The sequence below is a fragment of the Choloepus didactylus genome, chromosome 4 (assembly GCF_015220235.1).
Source record: "Choloepus didactylus isolate mChoDid1 chromosome 4, mChoDid1.pri, whole genome shotgun sequence".
Classification (NCBI taxonomy): domain Eukaryota; kingdom Metazoa; phylum Chordata; class Mammalia; order Pilosa; family Megalonychidae; genus Choloepus; species Choloepus didactylus.
Window position 1 is genome coordinate 74,413,063 of NC_051310.1, and position 26,550 is coordinate 74,439,612.

The following is a 26,550-nucleotide window of genomic DNA, read 5'->3' on the forward strand; positions in this document are numbered from 1 at the left end:
CCAAAATTATATCATTGTCTGATTGGGTTTTCAATATATAGAGATATAATATATAAGACAACTATTGCATAAAGGGGAAAGGAAAAGAGACCTAAAGAATGGCAATGTTTCTACACTCCAATTAAAATAGTAAAATATTGAGCTAAGTAGATTGTGAAACATTTTATCTATTTTGTAATCCCTAGAAAAAGCACTAAAAATTTATATTAAATTATATAGTCACTTCCCAACTCATTTTATCAGGCCAGCATTACCCTGATACCAAAACCAAAGACAACATAAAAAAAGGAAACTACAGAACAATGTACTTCATGAATATAATCACAAAAATTCACAAAAAAATATTAGCAAATTGAATCTAGCAATATATAAAAAGAATAATAAACCACAACTAGGTGATGTTTATTCAGGAATGAAAGGCTAGTTAAATATTTGAAAATCTATCAATGTAATCCACCATACTGAAAGTTTAAAGAACAAAAATCTTTGGAAAGTGTGAAAGCTCCTAGTGAACTTTATTCTCCTCCATCAGGAGAAGTAACAGAAACTAATGAAGCTCTTGCAGAAAATCCAGGACTTGTCAACAAATCTTGTTATGATGATGGTTGGCTGATCAAGAACTTCAGAACTTGATGAACTAATGAGTGAAGAAGCATATGAGAAATACATAAAATCTATTGAAGAGTGAAAATGGAACCCTAAATAAACTAGTCTGAAACCACTTAATCCAGCAATATTTTAAATTTCTAGTGGATAGAAATTTATAATAGCAACTTTTAGCAATACAAATAGGAAAACAGAAACCACTTGTTCCAACTGTGCTATTGAAAGAAAATACCCCTGAACTTTCTAATGATAGCAGATAAGCACAATTTGCATCTTTTTCACATCACCCACTGATTTAGATTAGGATATAGTTACTATATTCAGAATTCATGAAATTATCTGAGGCAAAAACTAGTTGTAAAAATTATGTAATTCATGGGTAAGATTCTTATCTTAAGCTTTACATAATATTGTAACTTGCTTACAATCATCCCTGGATTTGGGACAAAGTACTTAATGCTATTTTCATTGGAAATAACTGGGAATGGATATAAATTTTTGTTAGTCATACTGTGCCAGGTGAGGAACAGTATTATCTTAATTTTGCAGTATACCCTGCTTGATGGTGCTGTTTTCATACAATGAAGCAACAGCTTTGCAGTAAAATAAGAAACCCTTTAATGACAATAAAACATTCAACTTCTCCACTAATCATGCATTTTGTTTTGATGTTGTTTCACTCAGTGATTCTGCTACTATTTGTAGAAATGATAATTTAGTCAAAATTTGATTTTTCTTGAGTAAAGATCTAATTGCCTGATAGCTTTAAGTACTTATTTTTGTTATCTTTGGTACAATCAAAAATAAATCACTGACTTTGGTTTTAAAAAAAAAAAAAGAAAAAGAAAAAGAAAGAACAAAAACACATGATCATATCAATTGGTACAGAGAAAGTATTTTACAAAATGTAACATCCATTCATGATTATTTATTATATTATATATTATATAATATATAATACATATATATATATATATATCAGCAATCTGATAAATAGCATTTACAAAAAACCTACAGTTAATATGAAGAAGGACTTACTGCTTTCTCCCTAAAATTGGGAAAAATGCAAGGGTGACCATTCTCACCACTGCTATTCAACAATGTACTAGAAGTCTTATTCAGTGCAATAATAAAAGAGAAAGAAACAAAAGACACATCTTGGAAAGGTAAAAACAAAACTATCCCTATTTGTAGATTACATGATTGTTATGTTAAAAAACATGATAAAATCTTTTAAAAACAAAACAGACAAAAAACCTCCTAGAATAAATAAGTGAATTTAGCAAGGCTACATTACAAGGTCAACACACAAAAATCAATCTTCTTTCTATATATTAGCAATTTATGATTAGAAACCAAAATTTTAAAAAGAATAACATTCCACAAGAGTCCCAACAAAAATGAAATACTTAGGTATAAATCTAACAAAACATGTACAGGATTTGTATGCAGAAAACTATAAAATGCTGACAAAAAATCAAAGATGACTTCAACAAATGGAGAAATATACCATGTTCATGTATTGGAAGACTCAACACAGTACAGATCCCAATTCTCTCCAAACTGATCTATAGAATTAACACAATACCATCAAAATCCCAGCAGAACATTTTGTAAATATAGGTCAGCTTACTATAAATTGAAATGGAAAGGAAAAAAGAACAAGAATAGTTAACATAATTTTGAAAAACAAGAACACTGAAGGAATCGCACCATCCAATTTCAAGACTTACTATAAAGCTATAGTAATGAAGACAGTGTGGTATTGGTGAGGTGATAGAAACATAGACAAATGGAGGAGAAGAAAGAGTTCACACAAATATGGCCAATCTTTTTTTTTTCAAAGGTGCAAAAGTAATTCCATGGCAATGGACAGTCTTTTCAATAAATGGTGTTAGAGCAACTGGACATTCATAAGCAAAAGATGGATCTCAACACATACAAAATTAGCTAAACATGGAAAATAGATCTAAATGTGAAATATTAAACTAGAAAACTTTTAGAAGAAAACATATGAGAAAGACTTCATGACCAGGGATTAGACAAAGAGTTCTTAAACATGACACCAAAAGCATGATCCATAGTAGAAAAAAAGGTGATAAACTGGATTTCATCGAAATGAAAAACTTCTGCTCTGCAAAAGACACTGCTATGACAATGGGAAATCAAGCAACAGACAGGGAGAAAATATATGCAAATCACAAATCTAACAGAGGACTTGCACATAGAATATCTAAAAACTCTCAGAACACAACAGTAAGAAAAAATTGACTCAATTAAAAACAGCCAAAAGATTTTAATACACACTTCAGTAGAGAGGACAAAGATTGGTAAATAAGCATATGAAAAAATGCTGTACATCATTTGCATTAGGAAAATGCACATTAAAACCATTATGAGATACGTCTCCACACATACTACAATGGCTAAATTTAAAAACACTAACAATACCAAGTGCTCATAAGGACACAGAATAACTGGAGTTCTCAAACACTACTGGCAAGAATACGAAATGGTACAGCCACTCTGGAAGTTGGTTTCATAGTTTCTAATAAAGTTAAACATACTCTTACCACATGATCTAGAAATCCCTCTTCTGAGTAATTATCCTAAAGAAATTAAAACTTACGTTAACATAATACCTGTACACAAACAACAGCTGTTTCATGCTTGCCAAAAAAAAAAAAAAAAAAAATAGAAACAACCCAAATGTCTTTCAACTGGTAAATGGATAAAACAATTGGTACATCCATACAATGGAATAATACCCCCTACACATACAAAAAAAGGAATGAAGTATTGATAAATACAACAACTTGCATAAATCTCAAAGGCATTATGCTGCATGAAAGGAAGCTACTCTTAAGAGGTTGCATACAGTATGAATCCATTTATAGGATGTCGTCAAAAAGATAAAACTTTGGTGAATGGAGAACTGATCAGAGTTGACCAGAGTTTGGGATGGAGGGAGAATGTGACAATAAAGGGATAGCATGAGGGAGTTTTCAGGGTGATAGAACTATTCTATATTATGAGTATGATGTTGGTTCCACAAATCTATACATGTGTCAAAATTCATAAAACTGTGTAACAAGAGAAAAAAGTCAGTCTGATGATTTAAAAATATTAAAAAAATGAAATTAGAAATATGACATATTACAAATATGTCTTTAAGAGGGAATCAACTTTAATTAAAGGGATAATGAAGGAAGCAAATCACTTGGATCTAGAACACTTTTGTCTTATATGCTGTGCTGGAAAATATCTTACTCTGCTGATAAGAAAGCTGAATTTAAGACTCAGAAAACTAAACAAATAACTTGTTTGCTGACTAATTGTGTTACTCTGAGCTCTATCATAAATGCTAGATTTCTCTTGTAAGTTTTCCTGCCATTTAGTATCAACAGATATGGGATGCTTCGCAAATTGTTTCCTAGAAAGTCTGCCTTTACCCGTCTGAAATGTAAACTACCATTTGTATGCATATCAGGGTTTGGGAAACATGTTTTAAGTAATTGTGGGAAGTCACAAAGAATGGCTAGTTCATCGTTTGTTTTGTTGATCGTTTCAGATATACATGGACTTAAACTCATTTTTTTCCTTTCTCATTTCATACCAACTATAAAAAGTTAGTACAACTTCGTTTGATTGACATGCTGTTCCACATTTGCTGTCTCCAGGTTGCAGCTTTTTATAACAAGCTTGAAATAAACTTCTGACAATTGTGGAGCATTGTTTCTTCCACAGCTTCACTCAAGGGTGTGGCAGTAGGGATGGGAGATTCTAGAGGCAGAGAAGTATAAAAGATTTGGGAGAAAAGTTGCTTATCTGTATTTTATTTACTTACTGTATTTATATTTAAATTTTGCACAACTGCATTATCATTTAATGTAGTGTTCATTGAGTATCTCAAGTGTGCCTGATAAGAGGCAACGTGGTTTTTAATAAGAAGGAACTACCAAGGGCACTAGATTTGTGGTGAGCTAGAGCTCATTTAATGTTGGGAAAATCAAACCTTACTGAGAAGTAATGGAAAGTTACAGTGAAGAGATCGTCTCTTGGTCCCTGAAACGTGAGGGAAGGGAGAGCCCTTTTCACCATAGTACGAGATACTTTAGAAAAAGGAAACCAGAACTTCTTATATGTGTTGAATTTGGTCTGCTGGTGGCAAACTTGCAGGAAGCCAGACCCTTCCTGCTTAAATTATGTGGTTTCCTAGGGGGCATATAAATAGTCCTCTCACCAAGAAACCAGTTGTTTTAGAAGCCAAGGACCCTTCCACGCATGGGAGCTCAGCTGTCCCTGCCGCTAGCCTAAGCACATGTTAGCGAAGGCGGGCTGGGCTCAAGGAGAAGGGTGGGCAAGGTAGCAGCGGGGCGTGTAGAAAACACAGGAGGCATTCTTAGGTGGAAGGTAGGAGCCTAGCAATGCGGAAAAGAGCAGCAGGTAACCTGTGAAGGAGACAAGAAAGGCAGATGCCAGAACATCACGAAGTGCATAAGGGAAAGGAGAACAACTGAAGGGATAAATAAGGATATGTAAACAGGGCAGCAAAGACCTAATAAAAACCAACAGCAAAGCTAGCTGAGTGACTCCAGAGACTACATTTCTAAGACAAGATAGAAAGGTGGGGGGAATAGAAGCATAACAGAATCAGACTATAGGGTTTACCTTCACACAGGTGTGAACCTACTGGAACCAACCTCACACTGCCCAATTTGGAGCACCCAGGGACCCCCAAGCTCCCACCCTCAGCACAAATTCACCTTTTAGAAGGCAGTCTCCTGGGCATAGCTTGCTGCTTCTTTGAGTTAAATTTCATGAACCAGTGGAAAGAATTAATACTGTACCTACTCTTGAAATACACCAGGGATTTTAGTCCAGGCAACGCTTTGGTTTCATAGGCTGTTGCTTGATATTCTAGGAGATTTAAAAAAAATCTAGCAGCAAACATTTATAATCTGCCATGATATTTTTTTTAGTAACCTCATTAAGGCAGGACTAATTTATTAAATATAATGAGCAGTTTTAAATTACTGGTACTATTTGGACAATTAAATGACCTATTGTCCCTTAAGCAAGCCATCCAATAACCTGAACTTAATTATTAATTCATTTTTTGAATCCTGTATCTGAACTTCAAATAAGGTTTGTCATTTATTTTGCCATCATAACCATTAATTGCTGATGGTCATAGTCAAAACTCAAAAAAAAAAAAAAAAACAACAAAACCCTAAATTAGAGGCAGGTAGATGTACCCATTAAGAGACAAAGATGTTGCAAAGGCTGGAGCCAGACTGTGTTTTCAAATCGCAATTCCACTGCTCGGTAGCTGTGTGACCTTGGTCAAAATACTCACATTTTCCATGACTTAGTTTCCTCATCTATAAAATGGGGATGATAATAGTGCCTACCTCTTATGGCTTTTGTGAGATTTAAATAAGCCCAGAACTGAACCTTGTCAATGAATATGTAGGTGTTTAGAGCAAAACTGTGACTAGTAAGCACATTACCTTTTAACACTTATTTCCATCATTTGCTGATGGTGATTTTTAGTAGTTATATTAGGGGAATATAAAGTTTGAAAATATGCCCAACAATTCCACGATTCTCAAAAGACTGAAAAATCATATAGAAATCGTGTAAGCTTTTTATTTTTGATATTTAGTTAATCTGTTTCATAAATCTATCCCTTTATATTCACCAGAGTTGAAAATATGTCAATGAGGTTGGAAGAAATCAATGAAAGAGAAAATTTCATGAAAGCTTCTCTACAGACTGTTGACCTTCGACTTTCTCAGCTGGAAGCATTATCTAGCAGAATGGTGAACGCTCTTGAAAATCTTGCCGGAATTGACAAGACTGACCTGATTCAGACCCGGTCCCGAGCTTCTTCCGAATGTGAAGCAACACACCTGCTAAGGCAGGGCAGCTTCAACAGCGCTGACGGCTACAGCTTGTACAGGTATCACTTTAACGGAGAAGAGTTATTGTACGAGGACACTTCTCTCTCGATGTCACCAGGGACAGGGTTAAGGAAAAAAGCCTGCTCTTTCCGTATGAAGGAAGAGAAGGATGTAAAACTGTGTCTGGCACCAGAGAGTCAGGGCAGCCTTCACCTGTTACCTGGTACAAGCACAGCAGCAACACCAGACAGCAGTGGACTTGTGTTAGACAACTTAAAGAACACTTCAGAGCCAAGACTGGGTCCAGATACTGGGATTTCAACTGAAGACAGTGGAAGGCAGATAGACTTGAAAAGAGAAGGAACTACGTCATCCAGTTTAAATCAAACAGATGTTGGGCATGGGCAGAACAAATCAGATTTTCAAAACACTCAGCTAAGAGTGGAAATGACAAATTTAGAAGGCACTATTCCCTATCCCTCAGAAGAAACGAAAATTACACGCTGTTACCCTGATGAAGCTTTCAAGGCTTCGAAAACAGTGAAATCCAGAAGCTTTGTATATTCCCACGGAAGAAAGCGGATCAGTGGGGTTAACAACTGGAGTGCAGAATACAGTTCAATAATGGACCAAGCACACCCCTCTACAGTACAACAGTGGACAACAGAGTGGACATACCAAGTTCAAAAGATTACACGTTCTCGTAGTACAGATATCCCTTCCAACATGCCTGAAGCTGCAGTGCAAGCTGAGTGCAAAGAGCAAATAACAGATACTGAGGATGATAATTGTATTTCTGAAACAGTCCCTCAAATCTCCCATTTATCCCTGGCTGTTACTGACAGAACTGGAAGAGGAAACTTACTGTCTGTGAAACCAGACCAAACCTTTGGATTCCCATCTATAAGGTCAAAAAGTCTACATGGCCATCCTAGAAATGCTAAATCCATTCAGGGCAAATTAGACCGATCTGGACATGCCAGCAGTGTAAGTAGCTTAGTGGCTGTGTCTGGAATTACAACAGAAGAACCAAAGGCCAAGCAGGAGAAAACTTCCACAGAAACTGAATGTTAATGTGTCATGTTTGATTTTTACATCAAAACCGTGAATGGGCCCATCTTGGCCACTTAAACATCAGAAAATTTTGAAAATGTTTTCATTAAAAGTATTTGGAAGTTGGATTTATTATTAACTTAAAATGGAATGCGCTAAATTCAAAGTAATATTTTGTTAGCATATGTTAGTAACTACTTTTAGTTGGAATAGGCTCAAATGAAAGTGATAATGCTCCAATTGAGATAAATTAATTAGTCAATATACAAGGGTCTACAATCTCTTTAATTCTGAGGACCACCAAGTAGCCTAAGTAATGCCTTTGGGAACTGTGAATGGGTCACTTAAGAAGTAAGCAACTATGCAAAAAAGAGAAACTAAAGAGAAAGCAAACATGGGGTGGGGGTGGGGGGAAGGAGAAGAGTGAGGGGAACAGAAAGAGAAAAAGAAAATTTGAGATGCTAGAGTGAGAAGCAGAAAGGAGCCATAAACATCATATTCTTTAGGGCCCACTCAAAGGAACAGTAGTTTAGTTTGCCAACCCCTGGTTTAGATAGTACAATTTGTTAATCCTTTATGAATAGCTCAATGAATATTTATTTTTAAAATTATACAATGACAACAAAATAGTACATAATGAATGATGTTGTTACTAAGCAAGGACTCGCTGCCTGACACACATTCGTGCCAGGCATAGCCAAAACTGTGACATCGAAATTTTGAGAAAAGAAAGGGCTTTTATTGTGAGGTTGACCAGTAAGGAGACAGGAGCAAAGCTCAAGTCTGTCTCCTGTCCCATGTGGTTGGGTGAGGTTTATATGGGGTTAGGAAGAGTGAGGCAGTCTCCAAGTACAAGCTCTAAGCCTGAGCATATGGGGTATGCACAGAATCTACATAGGAAGTCATCCATTGCATGACCAGAAAAAGGGGGCCTAAGCATGTAAAAAAAGGGGGGGGAGGGTCCTTGGGTAGGCTTTTTTTTGTTCACAGTTAGTAGGGAGTGTGCAAGCTTGGTCTGGGGGAATCCCTAAAAACCAGTAAGAGCTAGTTGGGGCTGGGGTAGATTGATCATAAGGGGCTCAAATTACAGGGAGGCAATAGGAAGCCCAAGGACGTATCCAGTTACAACAATGAGTATGGGTTAATAAGTCCTGGTGTAGTGGCTTCAGCCCCCCTTATGTTCATTCCTCAATCTTGAAGGATTTGGGGTCTGACCATTCTGGCTGCCTCAGGCTATGGAGGTTGCAGATATTATGGGGCAGAGGAAAGGAATTGTTTTGCTTGCATTTGAAGGTATTCAATGATCCCAGGTCTCAGCTGAGTAATCATCATTATCTTGTTGGCAGAGTTGGGATAAGACATGAAAACAAAGTATAAAGAGGAGAACACTAGCAATAATAAGAATAAGGACAAATAATCCTTTCTGTTGTATGCTCCTGAACCAAGACCCAATTCCCGAGGGGAGCTACTACACAAATTAGATGACAAAGAACTTGTTTCTATGACATTAATCTGGTTTTTCACATGAAATAATATTGTTGCAACATTTTGGCAGATCTGTCAGGTATAAAAGTGCAGCATTCAGTTTTGATTATAGCACAAGTCCCACCCTGGGAGGCAGTGAGGATGTCTATGGCCATTTAGTTTTCGAGGATGGCTTTAGGCATGAGGGTGACCTCTATGTTTAGCAGGGAAATATTATAGAGATTATTATTTAGGGCTTGTTAAGTAAACCACATTGAGGCAATGTGAATGACGATATCTTCATTGCCTATTGATGGAACAAACAGGACTGCAAGTGGAGCATCGACCATGCCCAAATAGTTTTTAATAAGGGTAAATTAGCAGAAGGGAGCAGAATGTTATAAATAGTCCTTTGGGTCCATGGCAAGCGTAATGTACATCATTCTACCCAGCCTGGGGGCAATCAGGTCTGCAAACTGGTGCTGCTTGTCCATTGGGTTCCATTTGGACCTATCCAATAAATGCTGGGTGTCTTGACCAATCAGTCCCAAACTAGTCACTTTCTTGTAATACAATAGTTTGGTGACATTGTTCTGGGAGCATCCAGCCCTATAGGGATCCTGCTGCTTGGAATGATTTCTTTGTTCCCAACAAAGGGGGCGCTTTTTGGACTTGGCTGTCCATACCGAGGGGTCAACCATATCATGCCGTCCCAGTGTTTATGTGTCTTTCCTTTTCCTAATGGTTAAGTTTCTATTTCTAGGCAATTGTTTTGCCTATGATGTAGGCACATTGAAAGTCATGTTATAGGAAAAATTGACCATATGTCCAGGAGCATTCATATCAATGGATAATTGTTTGGATCAGTGTTAGTTATGTCTATAGAGTTAAGGGTCATTGATTGTTTTTGTTCCTCTTTAAGTTTCATAGGGCTATCCAGTCTCTTCCCTGGAGGGGTGAGATTCACCAGGTTGGACCAGAAGCACTGGAAAGTGGGAGCTGACCACATATCCAGCAGTTAGATTGATTCATAGAGATGGCATAGGAGTGAGCTCATTGAAGGAAGACGTTACCATCAGGGGCCCACTGAGAATGGGGAGGGCCAATAAAGTCACAGAGGAGGACAGTAAAGAGCCAAAGGAGAGGGAACATAGTGACAATAGTCTTTCACTTAGTTTTTGGGTTTGGATTCCTCTTAAAAAGCAGTTTAAGATCAGTTATGAGTTCACAGGAATATTATAAGATAGAAAAATTATTAGCAGGGAAGTATGTCCATTTGGTGTTGGGCTGTTGCTGAACAGAGGCGATCTGCTATCCGTGAAGGCTGTTACCCACTTGGTCCTCGCAGATGGGCTTTGGGGTATCTTCTTGATCCTGAGGAACTAATTGAACTGGAGAATGATGGACTCATGGCCTTATTCCCTGCAGCTTAACAGAAGTAAGGGTGATTAGTGAAACCTCGTAAGGCCCATCCTACTGGGGCTGTAGTTGGTCTTCTGCACATTGGTTTTGCAGGTCTTAAGACGTACCCAGTCTTCTGGTATTATGTAGTAAAGAGGTACATCTGTGGGAAACACAAGGCAGCTTGAAGCATATTGATTAACAGCAGATAAAGTAGCATGAAAGGATTGAACATTTTTATCATATCAAATTCTTTTACAATATGATTATTTGCTAAATTATAGGAAATTGCAGTTTTTAAAAAAGGTCTCCCATATAACATTTCATAAGGACTTAATTGGAGCCTGCAAACACTAAGCCTAAGCAGATGCAGAAGCTCTACATAGGAAGTCACACATCACATGACCAGAAAACAGCACCCTAAGCATGTAAAAAAAGGGGGGGAGGGTCCTTGGGTAGGTTATTTTTGGTCACAGTGAGTAGGGAGTGTGCAAGCTTGGTCTCAGGGAATGTCAGAAACCAGTTAGAGCTAGTGGGGGCTGGGGTAGACTGACTATAAGGGGCTCAAGTTAGAAGGAGGTCATAGGGAGACCAAGGAAGTATCCAGTTACAATGAGTATGGGTTAATGAGTCCTGTTGTAGCAGCTTCAATATCAAACATCAGACCCTAATAATTTAGGGTGCCCATGAGTTTTGTCAATGTATAAAAATAAAATACTCAGTATGTACTTTTCTGTTGTCATAGTCTTTGATAATAATACAAATTATTTGTACTACTGTCTATGCAATTGTTTGTGTAAAGCTGTAGCTAAAATTTAAAGGACATATGTTCAAGGTGGGAATTGTCAAGAACCACAGAGACAGCTAGTGGCTGGAAACATGAAGCATTGCAATTCAACTTGTAACTTCAAACACACACCCACCATGGTACTGGGCTTCCTGTGCAGGGGTCCAGGGGGAGTTACTCCTTTGGGACCCCAAAGGCCATGCTTCCATCACCAGCACTCTAGTCTATACCAAAAGAGCCAGAGGGGGTACTAAGTGGTCTTTTCTGGCTGGATCAGAGATCCCCAACATTTGCAGAGGTTAGAGCTGGACGCTGAGCCCTCAGCATCCCCCAGGATCATCTCTTGTGAGGTTTCAGGGGGTCTCTGGAACACTCAGAGAGGGCCAGCCTCCTGCCTGGGGTAATTGACTCCATTCAGATAACTCAGTGAGGTACCACATATCCAGAAATAACCATTGGGTAGAGTATCAGGAAATTGGTGGTGGTAAGGTGGGGGGCCATGTCAAACAGAAAGAAGAGATGATCACAAAAAAGAAGACCCCCTTACCCAATCTCATCACAAGTGCAGGGAGGCGGGGCAAGATGGCGGACTGGTGCGCTGTGTGTTTTAGTTACTCCTCCAGGAAAGTAGGTAGAAAGCCAGGAACTGCATGGACTGGACACCACAGAGCAATATGACTTTGGGCATACTTCATACAACACTCATGAAAATGTCGAACTGCTGAGATCAGCGAAATCTGTAAGTTTTTGCGGCCAGGGGACCCGCGCCCCTCCCTGCCAGGCTCAGTCCCGTGGGAGGAGGGGCTGTCAGCTCCAGGAAGGAGAAGGGAGAACTGCAGTGGCAGCCCTTATCAGAAACTCATTCTACTGATCCAAACTCCAACCATAGATAGACTGAGACCAGACACCAGAGAATCTGAGAGCAGCCAGCCCAGCAGAGAGGAGACAGGCATAGCAAAAAACAACACAAAAAACTCCAAAATAAAAGCGGAGGATTTTTGGAGTTCTGGTGAACATAGAAAGGGGAAGGGCAGAGCTCAGGCCCTGAGGCTCATATGCAAATCCCAAAGAAAAGCTGATCTCTCTGCCCTGTGGACCTTTCCTTAATGGCCCTAATTGCTTTGTCTCTTAGCATTTCAATAACCCATTAGATCTCTGAGGAGGGCCATTTTTTTTTTAATCCTTTTTTCTTTTTCTAAAACAATTACTCTAAGAAGCCCAATACAGAAAGCTTCAAAGACTTGCAATTTGGGCAGGTCAAGACAGGAGCAGAACTAAGAGAGCTCTGAGACAAAAGGCAATCATCCAGTGGCTGAGAAAATTCACTGAACACCACAACTTCCCAAGAAAAGGGGGGTATCTGCTCACAGCCATCATCCTGGTGGACAGGAAACACCCCTGCCCATCACCAGCCCCATAGCCCACAGCTGCCCCAGAAAACCCAGTGTGACTGAAACGCTTCAAATAACAGGCACACACCACAAAACTGGGTGTGGACATTAGCCTTCCCTGCAACCTCAGCTGATTGTCCCAGAATTGGGAAGGTGGAGCAGTGGGAATTAACAAAGCCCCATTCAGCCATCATTTCAGCAGACTGGGAGACTCCCTACACAGCCCAGCAGCCCAGAACTGCCCTGGGGGGATGGCACTCACCTGTGACATAGCACAGTCATCCCTCAACAGAGGACTCGGGGTGCACAGCCTGGAAGAGGGGCCCACTTGAAAGTCTCAGGAGCCATATGCCAATACCAAGGACTTGTGGGTCAGTGGCAGAGACAAACTGTGGCAGAACTGAACTGAAGGATTAGACTAGTGCAGCAGCTTTAAAACTCTAGGATCACCAGGGAGATTTGATTGTTAGAGCCACCCCCCACTCCCTGACTGCCCAGTAACACGCCTCATATACAGGGCAGACAACACCAACTACACACGCAAGCTTGGTACACCAATTGGACCCCACAAGACTCACTCCCCCACTCACCAAAAAGGCTAAGCAGGGGAGAACTGGCTTGTGGAGAACAGGTGGCTCGTGAACGCCACCTGCTGGTTAGTTAGAGAAAGTGTACTCCACGAAGCTGAAGATCTGATAAATCAGAGATAAGGACTTCAATTCGTCTACACATCCTAAAAGAACCCTATCAAGTTCAGCAAATGCTAAGAGGCCAAAAACAACAGAAAATTATAAAGCATATGAAAAAACCAGACGATATGGATAACCCAAGCCCAAGCACCCAAATCAAAAGACCAGAAGAGACACAGCACCAAGAGCAGCTACTCAAAGAACTAAAGATGAACAATGAGACCATAGTACAGAATACAAAGGATATCAAGAAGACCCTAGAAGAGCATAAAGAAGACATTGCAAGACTAAATAAAAAAATAGACGATCTTATGGAAATTAAAGAAACTGTTGACCAAATTAAAAAGATTCTGGACACTCATAGTACAAGACTAGAGGAAGTTGAACAACGAATCAGTGACCTGGAAGATGACAGAATGGAAAATGAAAGCATAAAAGAAAGAATGGGGAAAAAAATTGAAAAAATCAAAACGGACCTCACGGATATGATAGATAATATGAAACGTCCGAATATAAGACTCATTGGTGTTCCAGAAGGGGAAGAAAAGGGTAAAGGTCTAGGAAGAGTATTCAAAGAAATTGTTGGGGAAAACTTCCCAAATCTTCAGAACAACATAAATACACAAATCATAAATGCTCAGCGAACTCCAAATAGAATAAATCCAAATAAACCCACTCCGAGACATATACTGATCACACTGTCAAACACAGAAGAGAAGGAGCAAGTTCTGAAAGCAGCAAGAGAAAAGCAATTCACCACATACAAAGGAAACAGCATAAGGCTAAGTAGTGACTACTCAGCAGCCACCATGGAGGCGAGAAGGCAGTGGCATGATATATTTAAAATTCTGAGTGAGAAAAATTTCCAACCAAGAATACTTTATCCAGCAAAGCTCTCCTTCAAATTTGAGGGAGAGCTTAAATTTTTCACAGACAAACAAATGCGGAGAGAATTTGCTAACAAGAGACCTGCCCTACTGGAGATACTAAAAGGAGCCCTACAGACAGAGAAACAAAGAAAGGACAGAGAGACTTGGAGAAAGGTTCAGTACTAAAGAGATTCGGTATGGGTACAATAAAGGATATTAATAGAGAGAGGGGAAAAATATGACAAACATAAATCAAAGGATAAGATGGCTGATTCAAAAAATGCCTTCACGGTTTTAATGTTGAATGTAAATGGATTAAACTCCCCAATTAAAAGATATAGATTCGCAGAATGGATCAAAAAAAAATGAACCATCAATATGTTGCATACAAGAGACTCATCTTAGACACAGGGACACAAAGAAACTGAAAGTGAAAGGATGGGAAAAAATATTTCATGCAAGCTACAGCCAAAAGAAAGCAGGTGTAGCAATATTAATCTCAGATAAAATAGACTTTAAATGCAGGGATGTTTTGAGAGACAAAGAAGGCCACTACATACTAATAAAAGGGGCAATTCAGCAAGAAGAAATAACAATCGTAAATGTCTATGCACCCAGTCAAGGTGCCACAAAATACATGAGAGAAACACTGGCAAAACTAAAGGAAGCAATTGATGTTTCCACAATAATTGTGGGAGACTTCAACACATCACTCTCTCCTATAGATAGATCAACCAGACAGAAGACCAATAAGGAAATTGAAAACCTAAACAATCTGATAAATGAATTAGATTAAACAGACATATACAGGACATTACATCCCAAATCACCAGGATACACATACTTTTCTAGTGCTCATGGAACTTTCTCCAGAATAGATCATATGCTGGGACATAAAACAAGCCTCAATAAATTTAAAAAGACTGAAATTATTCAAAGCACATTCTCTGACCACAATGGAATACAATTAGAAGTCAATAACCATCAGAGACTTAGAAAATTCACAAATACCTGGAGGTTAAACAACACACTCCTAAACAATCAGTGGGTTAACGAAGAAATAGCAAGAGAAATTGCTAAATATATAGAGATGAATGAAAATGAGAACACAACCTACCAAAACCTATGGGATGCAGCAAAAGCAGTGCTAAGGGGGAAATTTATAGCACTAAACACATATATTAAAAAGGAAGAAAGAGCCAAAATCAAAGAACTAATGGATCAACTGAAGAAGCTAGAAAATGAACAGCAAACCAATCCTAAACCAAGTAGAAGAAAAGAAATAACAAGGATTAAAGCAGAAATAAATGACATGGAGAACAAAAAAACAATAGAGAGGATAAATATCACCAAAAGTTGGTTCTTTGAGAAGATCAACAAGATTGACAAGCCCCTAGCTAGACTGACAAAATCAAAGAGAGAGAAGACCCATATAAACAAAATAATGAATGAAAAAGGTGACATAACTGCAGATCCTGAAGAAATTTAAAAAATTATAAGAGGATACTATGAACAACTGTATGGCAACAAACTGGATAATGTAGAGGAAATAGACAATTTCCTGGAAACATATGAACAACCTAGACTGACCAGAGAAGAAATAGAAGACCTCAACCAACCCATCACAAGCAAAGAGATCCAATCAGTCATCAAAAATCTTCCCACAAATAAATGCCCAGGGCCAGATGGCTTCACAGGGGAATTCTACCAAACTTTCCAGAAAGAACTGACACCAATCTTACTCAAACTCTTTCAAAACATTGAAGAAAATGGAACAGTACCTAACTCATTTTATGAAGCTAACATCAATCTAATACCAAAACCAGGCAAAGATGCTACAAAAAAGGAAAACTACCGGCCAATCTCCCTAATGAATATAGATGCAAAAATCCTCAACAAAATACTTGCAAATTGAATCCAAAGACACATCAAAAAAATCATACACCATGACCAAGTGGGGTTCATTCCAGGCATGCAAGGATGGTTCAACATAAGAAAATCAATCAATGTATTACAACACATTAACAAGTCAAAAGGGAAAAATCAATTGATCATCTCAATAGATGCTGAAAAAGCATTTGACAAAATCCAACATCCCTTTTTGATAAAAACACTTCAAAAGGTAGGAATTGAAGGAAACTTCCTCAACATGATAAAGAGCATATATGAAAGACCCACAGCCAGCATAGTACTCAATGGTGAGAGACTGAAAGCCTTCCCTCTAAGATCAGGAACAAGACAAGAATGCCCACTGTCACCACTGTTATTCAACATTGTGCTGGAAGTGCCAGCCAGGGCAATCCGGCAAGACAAAGAAATAAAAGGCATCCAAATTGGAAAAGAAGAATTAAAACTGTCATTGTTTGCAGATGATATGATCTTATATCTGGAAAACCCTGAGAAATCGACGATACAGCTACTAGAGCTAATAAACAAATTTAGCAAAGTAGCAGGAAACAAGATTAATGCACATAAGTCAGTAATGTTTCTATATGCTAGAAATGAACAAACTGAAGAGACACTCAAGAAAAAGATACCATTTTCAATAGCAACTAAAAAAATCAAGTACCTAGGAATAAACTTAACCAAAGATGTAAAAGACCTATACAAAGAAAACTACATAACTCTACTAAAAGAAATAGAAGGGGACCTTAAAAGATGGAAAAATATTCCATGTTCATGGATAGGAAGGCTAAATGTCATTAAGATGTCAATTCTACCCAAACTCATCTACAGATTCAATGCAATCCCAATCAAAATTCCAACAACCTACTTTGCAGACTTGGAAAAGCTAGTTATCAAATTTATTTGGAAAGGGAAGATGCCTCGAATTGCTAAAGACACTCTCAAAAAGAAAAACGAAGTGGGAGGACTTACACTCCCTGACTTTGAAGCTTATTATAAAGCCACAGTTGCCAAAACAGCATGGTACTGGCACAAAGATAGACATATACATCAATGGAATCGAATTGAGAATTCATAGATAGACCCTCAGATCTATGGCTGACTGATCTTTGATAAGGCCCCCAAAGTCACTGAACTGAGTCATAATGGTCTTTTCAACAAATGGGGCTGGGAGGGTTGGATATCCATATCCAAAAGAATGAAAGAGGACCCCTACCTCACTCCCTACACAAAAATTAACTCAAAATGGACCAAAGATCTCAATATAAAAGAAAGTACCATAAAACTCCTAGAAGATAATGTAGGAAAACATCTTCAAGACCTTGTATTAGGCGGCCACTTCCTAGACTTTACACCCAAAGCACAAGCAACAAAAGAGAAAATAGATAAATGGGAACTCCTCAAGCTTAGAAGTTTCTGCACCTCAAAGGAATTTCTCAAAAAGGTAAAGAGGCAGCCAACTCAATGGGAAAAAATTTTTGGTAACCATGTATCTGACAAAAGACTGATATCTTGCATATATAAAGAAATCCTACAACTCAATGACGATAGTACAGACAGCCCAATTATAAAATGGGCAAAAGATATGAAAAGACAGTTCTCTGAAGAGCAAATACAAATGGCCAAGAAACACATGAAAAAATGTTCAGCTTCACTAACTATTAGAGAGATGCAAATTAAGACCACAATGAGATACCATCTAACACCGGTTAGAATGGCTGCCATTAAACAAACAGGAAACTACAAATGCTGGAGGGGATGTGGAGAAATTGGAACTCTTATTCATTCTTGGAGGGACTGTATAATGGTTCAGCCACTCTGGAAGTCAGTCTGGCAGTTCCTTAGAAAACTAGATATAGAGTTACCATTCGATCCAGCGATTGCATTTCTCGGTATATACCCGGAAGATCGGAAAGCAGTGACACGAACAGATATGTGCACTCCAATGTTCATAGCAGCATTATTGACAATTGCCAAGAGATGGAAACAACCCAAATGTCCTTCAACAGATGAGTGGATAAAGAAAATGTGGTATATACACACGATGGAATACTACGCGGCAGTAAGAAGGAACGATCTCGTGAAACATGACAACATGGATGAACCTTGAAGACATAATGCTGAGCGAAATAAGCCAGGCACAAAAAGAGAAATATTATATGCTACCACTAATGTGAACTTTGAGAAATGTAAAACAAATGGTTTATAATGTAGAATGTAGGGGAACTAGCAGTAGAGAGCAATTAAGGAAGGGGGAACAATAATCCAAGAAGAACAGATAAGCTATTTAACGTTCTGGGGATGCCCAGAAATGACTATGGTCTGTTAATTTCTGATGGATATAGTAGGAACAAGTTCACAGAAATGTTGCTATATTATGTAACTTTCTTGGGGTAAAGTAGGAACATGTTGGAAGTTAAGCAGTTATCTTAGGTTAGTTGTCTTTTTCTTACTCCCCTGTTATGGTCTCTTTGAAATGTTCTTTTATTGTATGTTTGTTTTCTTTTTAACTTTTTTTTCATACAGTTGATTTAAAAAAGAAGGTAAAGTTAAAAAAAAAAAAGGGGGGGGGAAACAAGGAAAAAAAAAGATGTAGTGCCCCCTTGAGGAGCCTGTAGAGAATGCAGGGGTATTGGCCTGCCCCACCTCAATGGTTGCTAGCATGACCCCAGACATAGGGAACTGGTGGTTTGATGGGTTGAGCCCTCTACCATAGGTTTTACCCTTGGGAAGACGGTTGCTGCAAAGGAGAGGCTAGGCCTCCCTATGGTTGTGCCTAAGAGCCTCCTCCCGAATGCCTCTTTGTTGCTCAGATGTGGCCCTCTCTCTCTACCTAAGCCAACTTGAAAGGTGAAATCACTGTCCTCCCCACTACGTGGGATCAGACACCCAGGGGAGTGAATCTCCCTGGCAACGTGGAATATGACTCCCGGGGAGGAATGTAGACCCGGCATCGTGGGACGGAGAACATCTTCTTGACCAAAAGGGGGATGTGAAAGGAAATGAAATAAGCTTCGGTGACAGAGAGATTCCAAAAGGAGCCGAGAGGTCACTGTGGTGGGCACTCTTATGCACACTTTAGACAACCCTTTTTAGGTTCTAAAGAATTGGGGTAGCTGGTGGTGGATACCTGAAACTATCAAACTACAACCCAGAACCCATGAATCTCGAAGACAGTTGTATAAAAATGTAGCTTATGAGGGGTGACAATGGGATTGGGAAAGCCATAAGGACCACACTCCACTTTGTCTAGTTTATGGATGGATGAGTAGAAAAATAGGGGAAGGAAACAAACAGACAAAGGTACCCAGTGTTCTTTTTTACTTCAACTGCTCTTTTTCACTCTAATTATTATTCTTGTTATTTTTGTGTGTGTGCTAATGAAGGTGTCAGGGATTGATTTAGGTGATGAATGTACAACTATGTAATGGTACTGTGAACAATCGAAAGTACGATTTGTTTTGTATGACTGCATGGTATGTGAATATATCTCAATAAAATGAAGATTAAAAAAAAAAAAAAGAAAGTACCATAAAACTCCTAGAAGATAATGTAGGAAAACATCTTCAAGACCTTGTATTAGGCGGCCACTTCTTAGACTTTACACCCAAAGCACAAGCCACAAAAGAAAAAATAGATAAATGGGAACTCCTCAAGCTTAGAAGTTTCTGCACCTCAAAGGAATTTCTCAAAAAGCTAAAGAGGCAGCCAACTCAATGGGAAAAAATTTTTGGAAACCATGTATCTGACAAAAGACTGATATCTTGCATATATAAAGAAATCCTACAACTCAATGACAATAGTACAGACAGCCCAATTATAAAATGGGCAATAGATATGAAAAGACAGTTCTCTGAAGAGGAAATACAAATGGCCAAGAAACACATGAAAAAATGTTCAGGTTCACTAGCTATTAGAGAGATGCAAATTAAGACCACAATGAGATACCATCTAACACCGATTAGATTGGCTGCCATTAAACAAACAGGAAACTACAAATGCTGGAGGGGATGTGGAGAAATTGGAACTCTTATTCATTGTTGGTGGGACTGTATAATGGTTCAGCCACTCTGGAAGTCAGTCTGGCAGTTCCTTAGAAAACTAGATATAGAGTTACCATTCGATGCAGCGATTGCACTTCTCGGTATATACCCGGAAGATCGGAAAGCAGTGACACGAACAGTTATCTACACGCCAATGTTCATAGCAGCATTATTGACAATTGCCAAGAGATGGAAACAACCCAAATGTCCTTCAACAGATGAGTGGATAAATAAAATGTGGTATATACACAAGTGCAGACTGTCACACTACCATAAGCTAGCAAGGGATGGAGGCAGGCGCAGGGGGAGGGAAAGAAAGAGAGATAATGGCCTACTGCTCAACAGCACCTCACTACAGTTACATTGAACACTGGGATCAGAGATGCTAATAACTACTTGTAATTGAATCTTCTTCCTCAAAATGACACTGAGATTTTAATAATCAGGTTAGAATTCCTTAACTGGGATGAATTTTATCAAAAAGGACTGGTATACCATCATATGGGTATTGGGGTTTTCAAATTTAATTGATAACATTTATTTAAAAAATTTAATTGCTGTTTGCATGTCACTAAATTGACACTATTTAATCAATCCAATCCTTATGTGTATTTGACCCAAGGCTTAACCCATTACATTTTTCCCTTTAAAAATATTTTATTCTAACATACATTAGAGAGTACATAAAACAAAGTGAAGGACTATATCATTACCACTGAGGTCAGGAAATAGATCATTGCCGGCACCCCAGGAATTCCCCATGAGCTTCCACAGATCAGTTGTAAACTTCTTTCTCTTAACATCATACCATGTGCATGTCATTTAGAATGTTTGAAAACATGATGTTTAATTGTGATAAATATTCAAATAGACAGATGTGTTATAATTTATAAACCACTCCCCAGTTGTTGGCAATTTGGGTTGTTCCTGCATTGTATATTAAGTTCTTTTTTAAATTTTTGTTTTGAAATAATTGCAAACTTACAGGACAGTTGCAAAAATACTATGAGTCCCATTCAAAGAACTCTGACATACCCCCACCCAGATACCCAGATCCACCAAGTTTTAAGGTATTGTCACATTTGTTGCACTGTTCTATCTATTGATCTCTCTCTCTCTCCCTCTGTCTTTCTCCCCCCTCTATTTATCTATTACCTAAACATTTGAGAGTATGTTGTATGCATCATGCTCCTTGAACACTTAATACTTCCATGTGCAATTCCTAAGAACAAGGATAGTCACTTATGTAACCACCTTAAGAATCAATGTCAAGCTCAAGTGATTTAAATATATATAATTACATATTCCAATTTTTCATATGTCTCAATAATGTTTTTTGGGCATTTTCTCCTCCATTATTAGATCCAGTCCAGGATCATCTATTGTCTTTAGTTGTTATTGTCTCTTTAATCCCTCTCATATATACAATATGAACTTTCTCAGCTCAAGCACTCCCCCAAACATACAAATCAGTGGGAATCAGATTCATAATGTTATGCTACTCTCACATTATCCATTACCAGAACCTTCCCATTACCCCAAACAGAAGCCCTGTACCCATTGTGAATTAACTCCCCCTTCTCCCTCCTCCCTGGTCACACTAACTTGTACTCTACTTTCTGTTTCTACAAATTCACATAATCTAGCTATTTCATTTAAGTGAGATCATACAGTATCTGTCTCTATGACTTATTTCACTCAGTCTGATGTCTTCAAGTTTCGCTTGTACTATAGCCTGTATCACTTTACTCATGGTAACACTTTATTTGTTTTTAGAGCTGAATAATATTTCATGCATGTATATGCACATTTTTCTTGGAGAAATGTGCATTCCAGTGTTTCACCCATTTTTGTAGTGAATTCTTTCAAATCCCTTCTCATTTCTATCTGTGCATATTTTTCCAATATTTTCTTTGTGGTTATCATGGGGCTTAAATTTAACATTCTAAATCTATAACAATTTCATTTGGTTCATTAAATTTAATTTCAATAGCATATATGCATTATATTCCTATAGCTCTCTGCTCCCCTACTTTATGTAGTTCTTGTTACAAATTACATATTTATACCTTATAAGCCCCAAACCATTGATTTATCATTGCTTTTTATGCATTTGCAATTTAGGTCTTGTAGGAAGTAAAAAGTGAGATTACAAATCAAAGATACAATAGTATTGGCGTTTATATTTACCTATGTCATTACTTTTACCAGAGATCTTTATTTCTTCATTCTGGACACTCTATTGTTATTTCCTTTCAACCTGAAGAACACACTTTAGCATTTCTTGTATGGCCAGTCTAGTGGTGATAAACTCCTTCAGCTTTTGTTTATCTAGGAATGTCTTAAACTCTCTCTCATTTTTGAAAGACAGTTTTGCTGGATATAGAATTCTGGGTTGGTAGTTTTTTTCCTTTCAGCAGTTTAAATATGTCATCCCACTGCCTTCTGTCTCCATGGTTTTCCTGAGAAATCAGCACTTAGTCTTATTGAGGCTGCATTGTACAAGATACACTGCTTCTCTCTTGGAGCTTTCTGTGTGTGTTTATTTGGGTTTACCCTGCTTGGAGTTGATTGAGCTTCTTGGATGTGTATACTCATGTCTTTCTTTGAATTAGGGAAATTTTCAGCCATTATTTCAGTATTCTTTCTGCCCCTTTCTCTTTTTCTTCTACTCCTGGGATTCCCACAGTATATATATTGGTACACTTGATGGTGTCCCACAGATATCTCAGGCTCTGTTCACTTTTCTTCATTCTTTTTTCTTTCTACTCCTCAGACTGAATAATTTCAATAGTCTTATCTTCAAGTTCACTGATTATTTCTTCTACCAGCTCAAAACTGCTGTTGAACCTCTCTAGGAAATTTTTTATTTCCATTACTGTGAACTTCAGCTCTGTTTGGTTCTTTTACATGATTTCTATCTACTTATTGATATACTCCTTGTGCTCATCTATCATTTTCCAGATTTCTTTTATTTCTTTGTCTATGTTTTCCTTTAGCTTTTTGAGCATATTTAGCATAAAAGTCTTTGTCTGGCATGTCCAAGCTCTGGTCTTCCTCACTGATGGTTTCTAGTTCTTTATCCTGCTCCTTTGCATGAGTCATCATTTCTTATTTCTTTGAATGTTTTGTAATCTTTTGTTGCAACCTGAACATTTTGATATTTTCATATGTTATCTGTGAAATGTAGACATTTGAGGCATCTGATCCTTGAGCTTCTCTCTGGCTCATGCTATGATAAAGAATTCCTTGAATGCCAGAAGCTGACCAAACAAAACAAAACAAAAACAACAACAAAAAAAAAAAAAAAAAAAAAAAAGAAAGAAAGAAAGAAAGAAAGAAAGAAAGAAAGAAAGAAAAAAAGGAAGAGCAACTACCTTCCTCAGTCTTTGCAGATTGGCTTGTGCAAGTGATCTCCTTCAGAGTCTACCTTTCCTAACAATAAATTTAGAGATTATCCTAAGGCAAAGGCGTAGGGTTCTCCCTGGTCTTTTCTGTACATGTGTCTTGTCTTGGGCCTACACACATGACCCTAGAAATTTCCCCATTTATAGAGATCTGAATGTTCCCTCTTCCTCAAACTTCACTTCCTTGTAGTCCTGGCCTAGCCTCGGGTATGGAATCTGAGTCTACTTCCATGTGTTGCTGAGATTTGTTTAACTCATCATTTGTGAAGGTGTTGGCTGAAGCAACTGTGATGCGGTTTTTTTCCTAAGGAGATTCACCTTACAAATCCAACTGATTAAATTATAATGGTGGGTTTCAGACCCTGTGGCAGGGCCGACTATTCTTAGGAGGTGTGGCCTTTCTGGCACCCCTTAAGTTATACCATATAGCTATTTATGTACTATATCAACTCAATACAACACAAACATTGAGGGCCTTTTATGTAGGGCACTGGCCAGATGGCTTGTTATTACATTATTATTCCAATGTTATTACAGTTTTGTCTAAATATGGGGGACTGAATATTAGGAACTAGTATTCTAATTGAATCTAGCAGTATCTAATACATTAAAATAGGAACACTGCATCTTTTTAAAGCATTTAGCATAGAACACCTTAGTAAAAAAATATTATATTTCTGTTCTATATAAAACATTAGAAATATAGTAAGAAGGTTTTTATTTTTATTTTCTATAAACTCTGGCACACTTGTAAAGGGGTTATAATATATTAGGTATAAAATAGACATGTTATGGATATTAATCAAGGGAATTAAGAATTAAACTATCAAAAGACCTCACCTAAGTATTTTTCTCCTTTGCGATCATATGACTGCTTACATTCTGAATATATATTACATCACCATAAAGCTCATATAGGCTTCCATAATTTAGGTTTCAAATTTAAATATTAAACTGTTAATGTTGTCATATAGTTATTCCATATGAACAATGTATTTTTGCTGACTCCCTGTGGAAATAAAGAGGAATGAAATCATCATCCTACTATCTCCTACATTAAAAAAAATACATTTTAAAGAATTTTTATTTATAGAAATAAATACAGAAAATCATACAAAACAAATATATAGCTTGATTAATTATTGTAAGGTGAACATTCTTTTAACAAAACCCAGGTTAAAAGAATTTTTCAGCCACCCCAGAAGTCCCAGAAGTTCAAATTTCAACCATTTCCCTCCCTCCAAAAGCAAGTACTATTTTTTTTTACAGTTATCACTTCCTTGCTGCTCCAATCACTATTGATGTATAACAAATGACTCTAAAACTTGGTGGCTTAAAACATCCATTTTATTATGCTCATGGATTCCTGTGGGTCAGGAATTCAGACAGGACATAGCAGGAATGTCCTCAGTTTATAGTGATTGCAACTTCTGTGGTGTAAATACTCCCACCCTGGCCAATTTCATGCTACCTACATAACATCACTGAATCTGAAGTTAGGAAGAGATGCTAACAATTGGCTCTTACAAGCCAGGTGCAAGCTGGCCACAGAACACCATGATCTCTCCATGAAGGTGTCTGGAGCTCCAGCTAGGAAGACTCAGTGTCTGGAGGTGACTCAACAACCGGAGGCTGAGTCATTTACAGGCATCTTCACTCACATGTCTGGGAGTTAATGCTGGCTGTTGGCTGAGATCTCAATCTCAACTAAGGCTGTCAATCAAGCACCTATATGTGGCCTTCCCATGTGGCCTGGGTTCCCTCATAGCATGGCAGGCTCATAGTAATCAGATTTCCTACAGAGTGGTTCAGAGCTCCAAAAGCGAGTGTCCCAGTGAACAAGGAGGGAGTTTCATTGCTTCTTTTTTTAATTCATTTTGCTGAGATATATTCACATACCATGCAGTCATACAATCATTGCTTTTTGTAACATAGCCTTGGAAGTCATGCAGAGTCACTTCCATCATACTCTATTAGTTTTGGAGATTGAGTGATATATATGTTTCACTGACATCCATGCACTTATCTTGACTTAGTGACTCTGTTAAAATACAAAAGTTTCACCTGAAAAGCTGCAAAACTGCTGTTTTGCTTGGTTTCAGAATCTGAATGGCATACATGTTTCACTGACTTGGCTTAGTGACACTGTTAAAATACAAGTTTCACTTAGAAAGTTGTGAAACTTTCAAGAGCAGGGGTGATACAGGAGGAGTGTCAAAAAGCTTGCAGACATATTTTTAAATCACCACATGTGCCTTTCATTATTGTTTCTTAACCTGTTTCTTAGCATTATCATTTAGTCTCTCAAGAAACAGATTTTTAAAGTGACTTAATATTTATCTTAAAAGACCTGCATATACTTAGGCAATGGCATAGTTTCAGAGACATTACATATAACCACTTCTCACCTCTTCCACTACTACCACCATCACCTTCTTTTACCTTTACTATTGTATTAGCTCCCAACTAGGCCTCCAGCTTCTACTATTGTAACACTAAAGCAAGTGGAGTGATTATTTTAAAATAGGAGTTAGATCATGTCACCCTCAGTTCAAAATGCTACAAAATCTCAACTTTCAGGCCCTATGTGATCTGGCCCTGCTTTTTTTTCTCTGCCCTCCTCTACCAGTAGATTAGACCTGCTTCAGCCACACTTGGCCTCAACAAGGGTTTGAGGCAGGCTCTCAAATAAAGGCATTTGCACTACTATTCCCTCTATCCAAAACAGTCTTCCTTCTGATCTGCACATGCCTTGCTCCCTCACTCTCTTTGGTCTCTGCTCAAGTGTCATCTATTCTAAGAGGCCTTCAGTGTCTACATGTCTCTCCATTTGATAAATAGAACCCTCAATCTCTTCTTATATTTTATTTTTCTTCATGGTACTTGTTTCCACTTGGCATGTTATATATGAACTTTTTTCCATATCTTCTGCCCAGAATGAAACTCGATGAAAGTAGGAAATTTGTCTTGTTCCCTGTTGAAGTCTTAGTGTTCTAAACAGTACTGGGCCAGAGTACTCAATAAAATTC

General features: G+C 38.0%; 2 protein-coding genes across 3 annotated transcripts in view; one reads left to right on the top strand and one right to left on the bottom strand.

Annotated features, from left to right (window-relative positions):
* Nucleotides 1–7,693, top strand: part of TRPM1 (transient receptor potential cation channel subfamily M member 1) — a 101,657-nt gene extending 93,964 nt beyond the window's left edge. Inside the window, exon 25 of the mRNA XM_037832863.1 lies at nt 6,314–7,693. Coding sequence (XP_037688791.1) covers nt 6,314–7,586 — 1,273 coding nt within the window. The 3' untranslated portion in view covers nt 7,587–7,693. The remainder of the gene's footprint in view (nt 1–6,313) is intronic.
* A 187-nt stretch (nt 7,694–7,880) lies between these two features.
* Nucleotides 7,881–26,550, bottom strand: part of LOC119531528 (translation initiation factor IF-2-like) — a 30,813-nt gene continuing 12,143 nt past the window's right edge. Inside the window, exons 1-2 of one of the 2 annotated variants that reach the window (XR_005216331.1) lie at nt 11,765–11,856; nt 7,881–10,593 (exon numbers count right to left, since the gene is read on the bottom strand). The gene's annotated coding sequence lies outside the window, so the exon portion shown is untranslated. Of the gene's footprint in view, nt 10,594–11,764; nt 11,857–26,550 lie in introns of those variants that run through there. The other variant, XM_037832862.1, reaches the window with a different exon arrangement.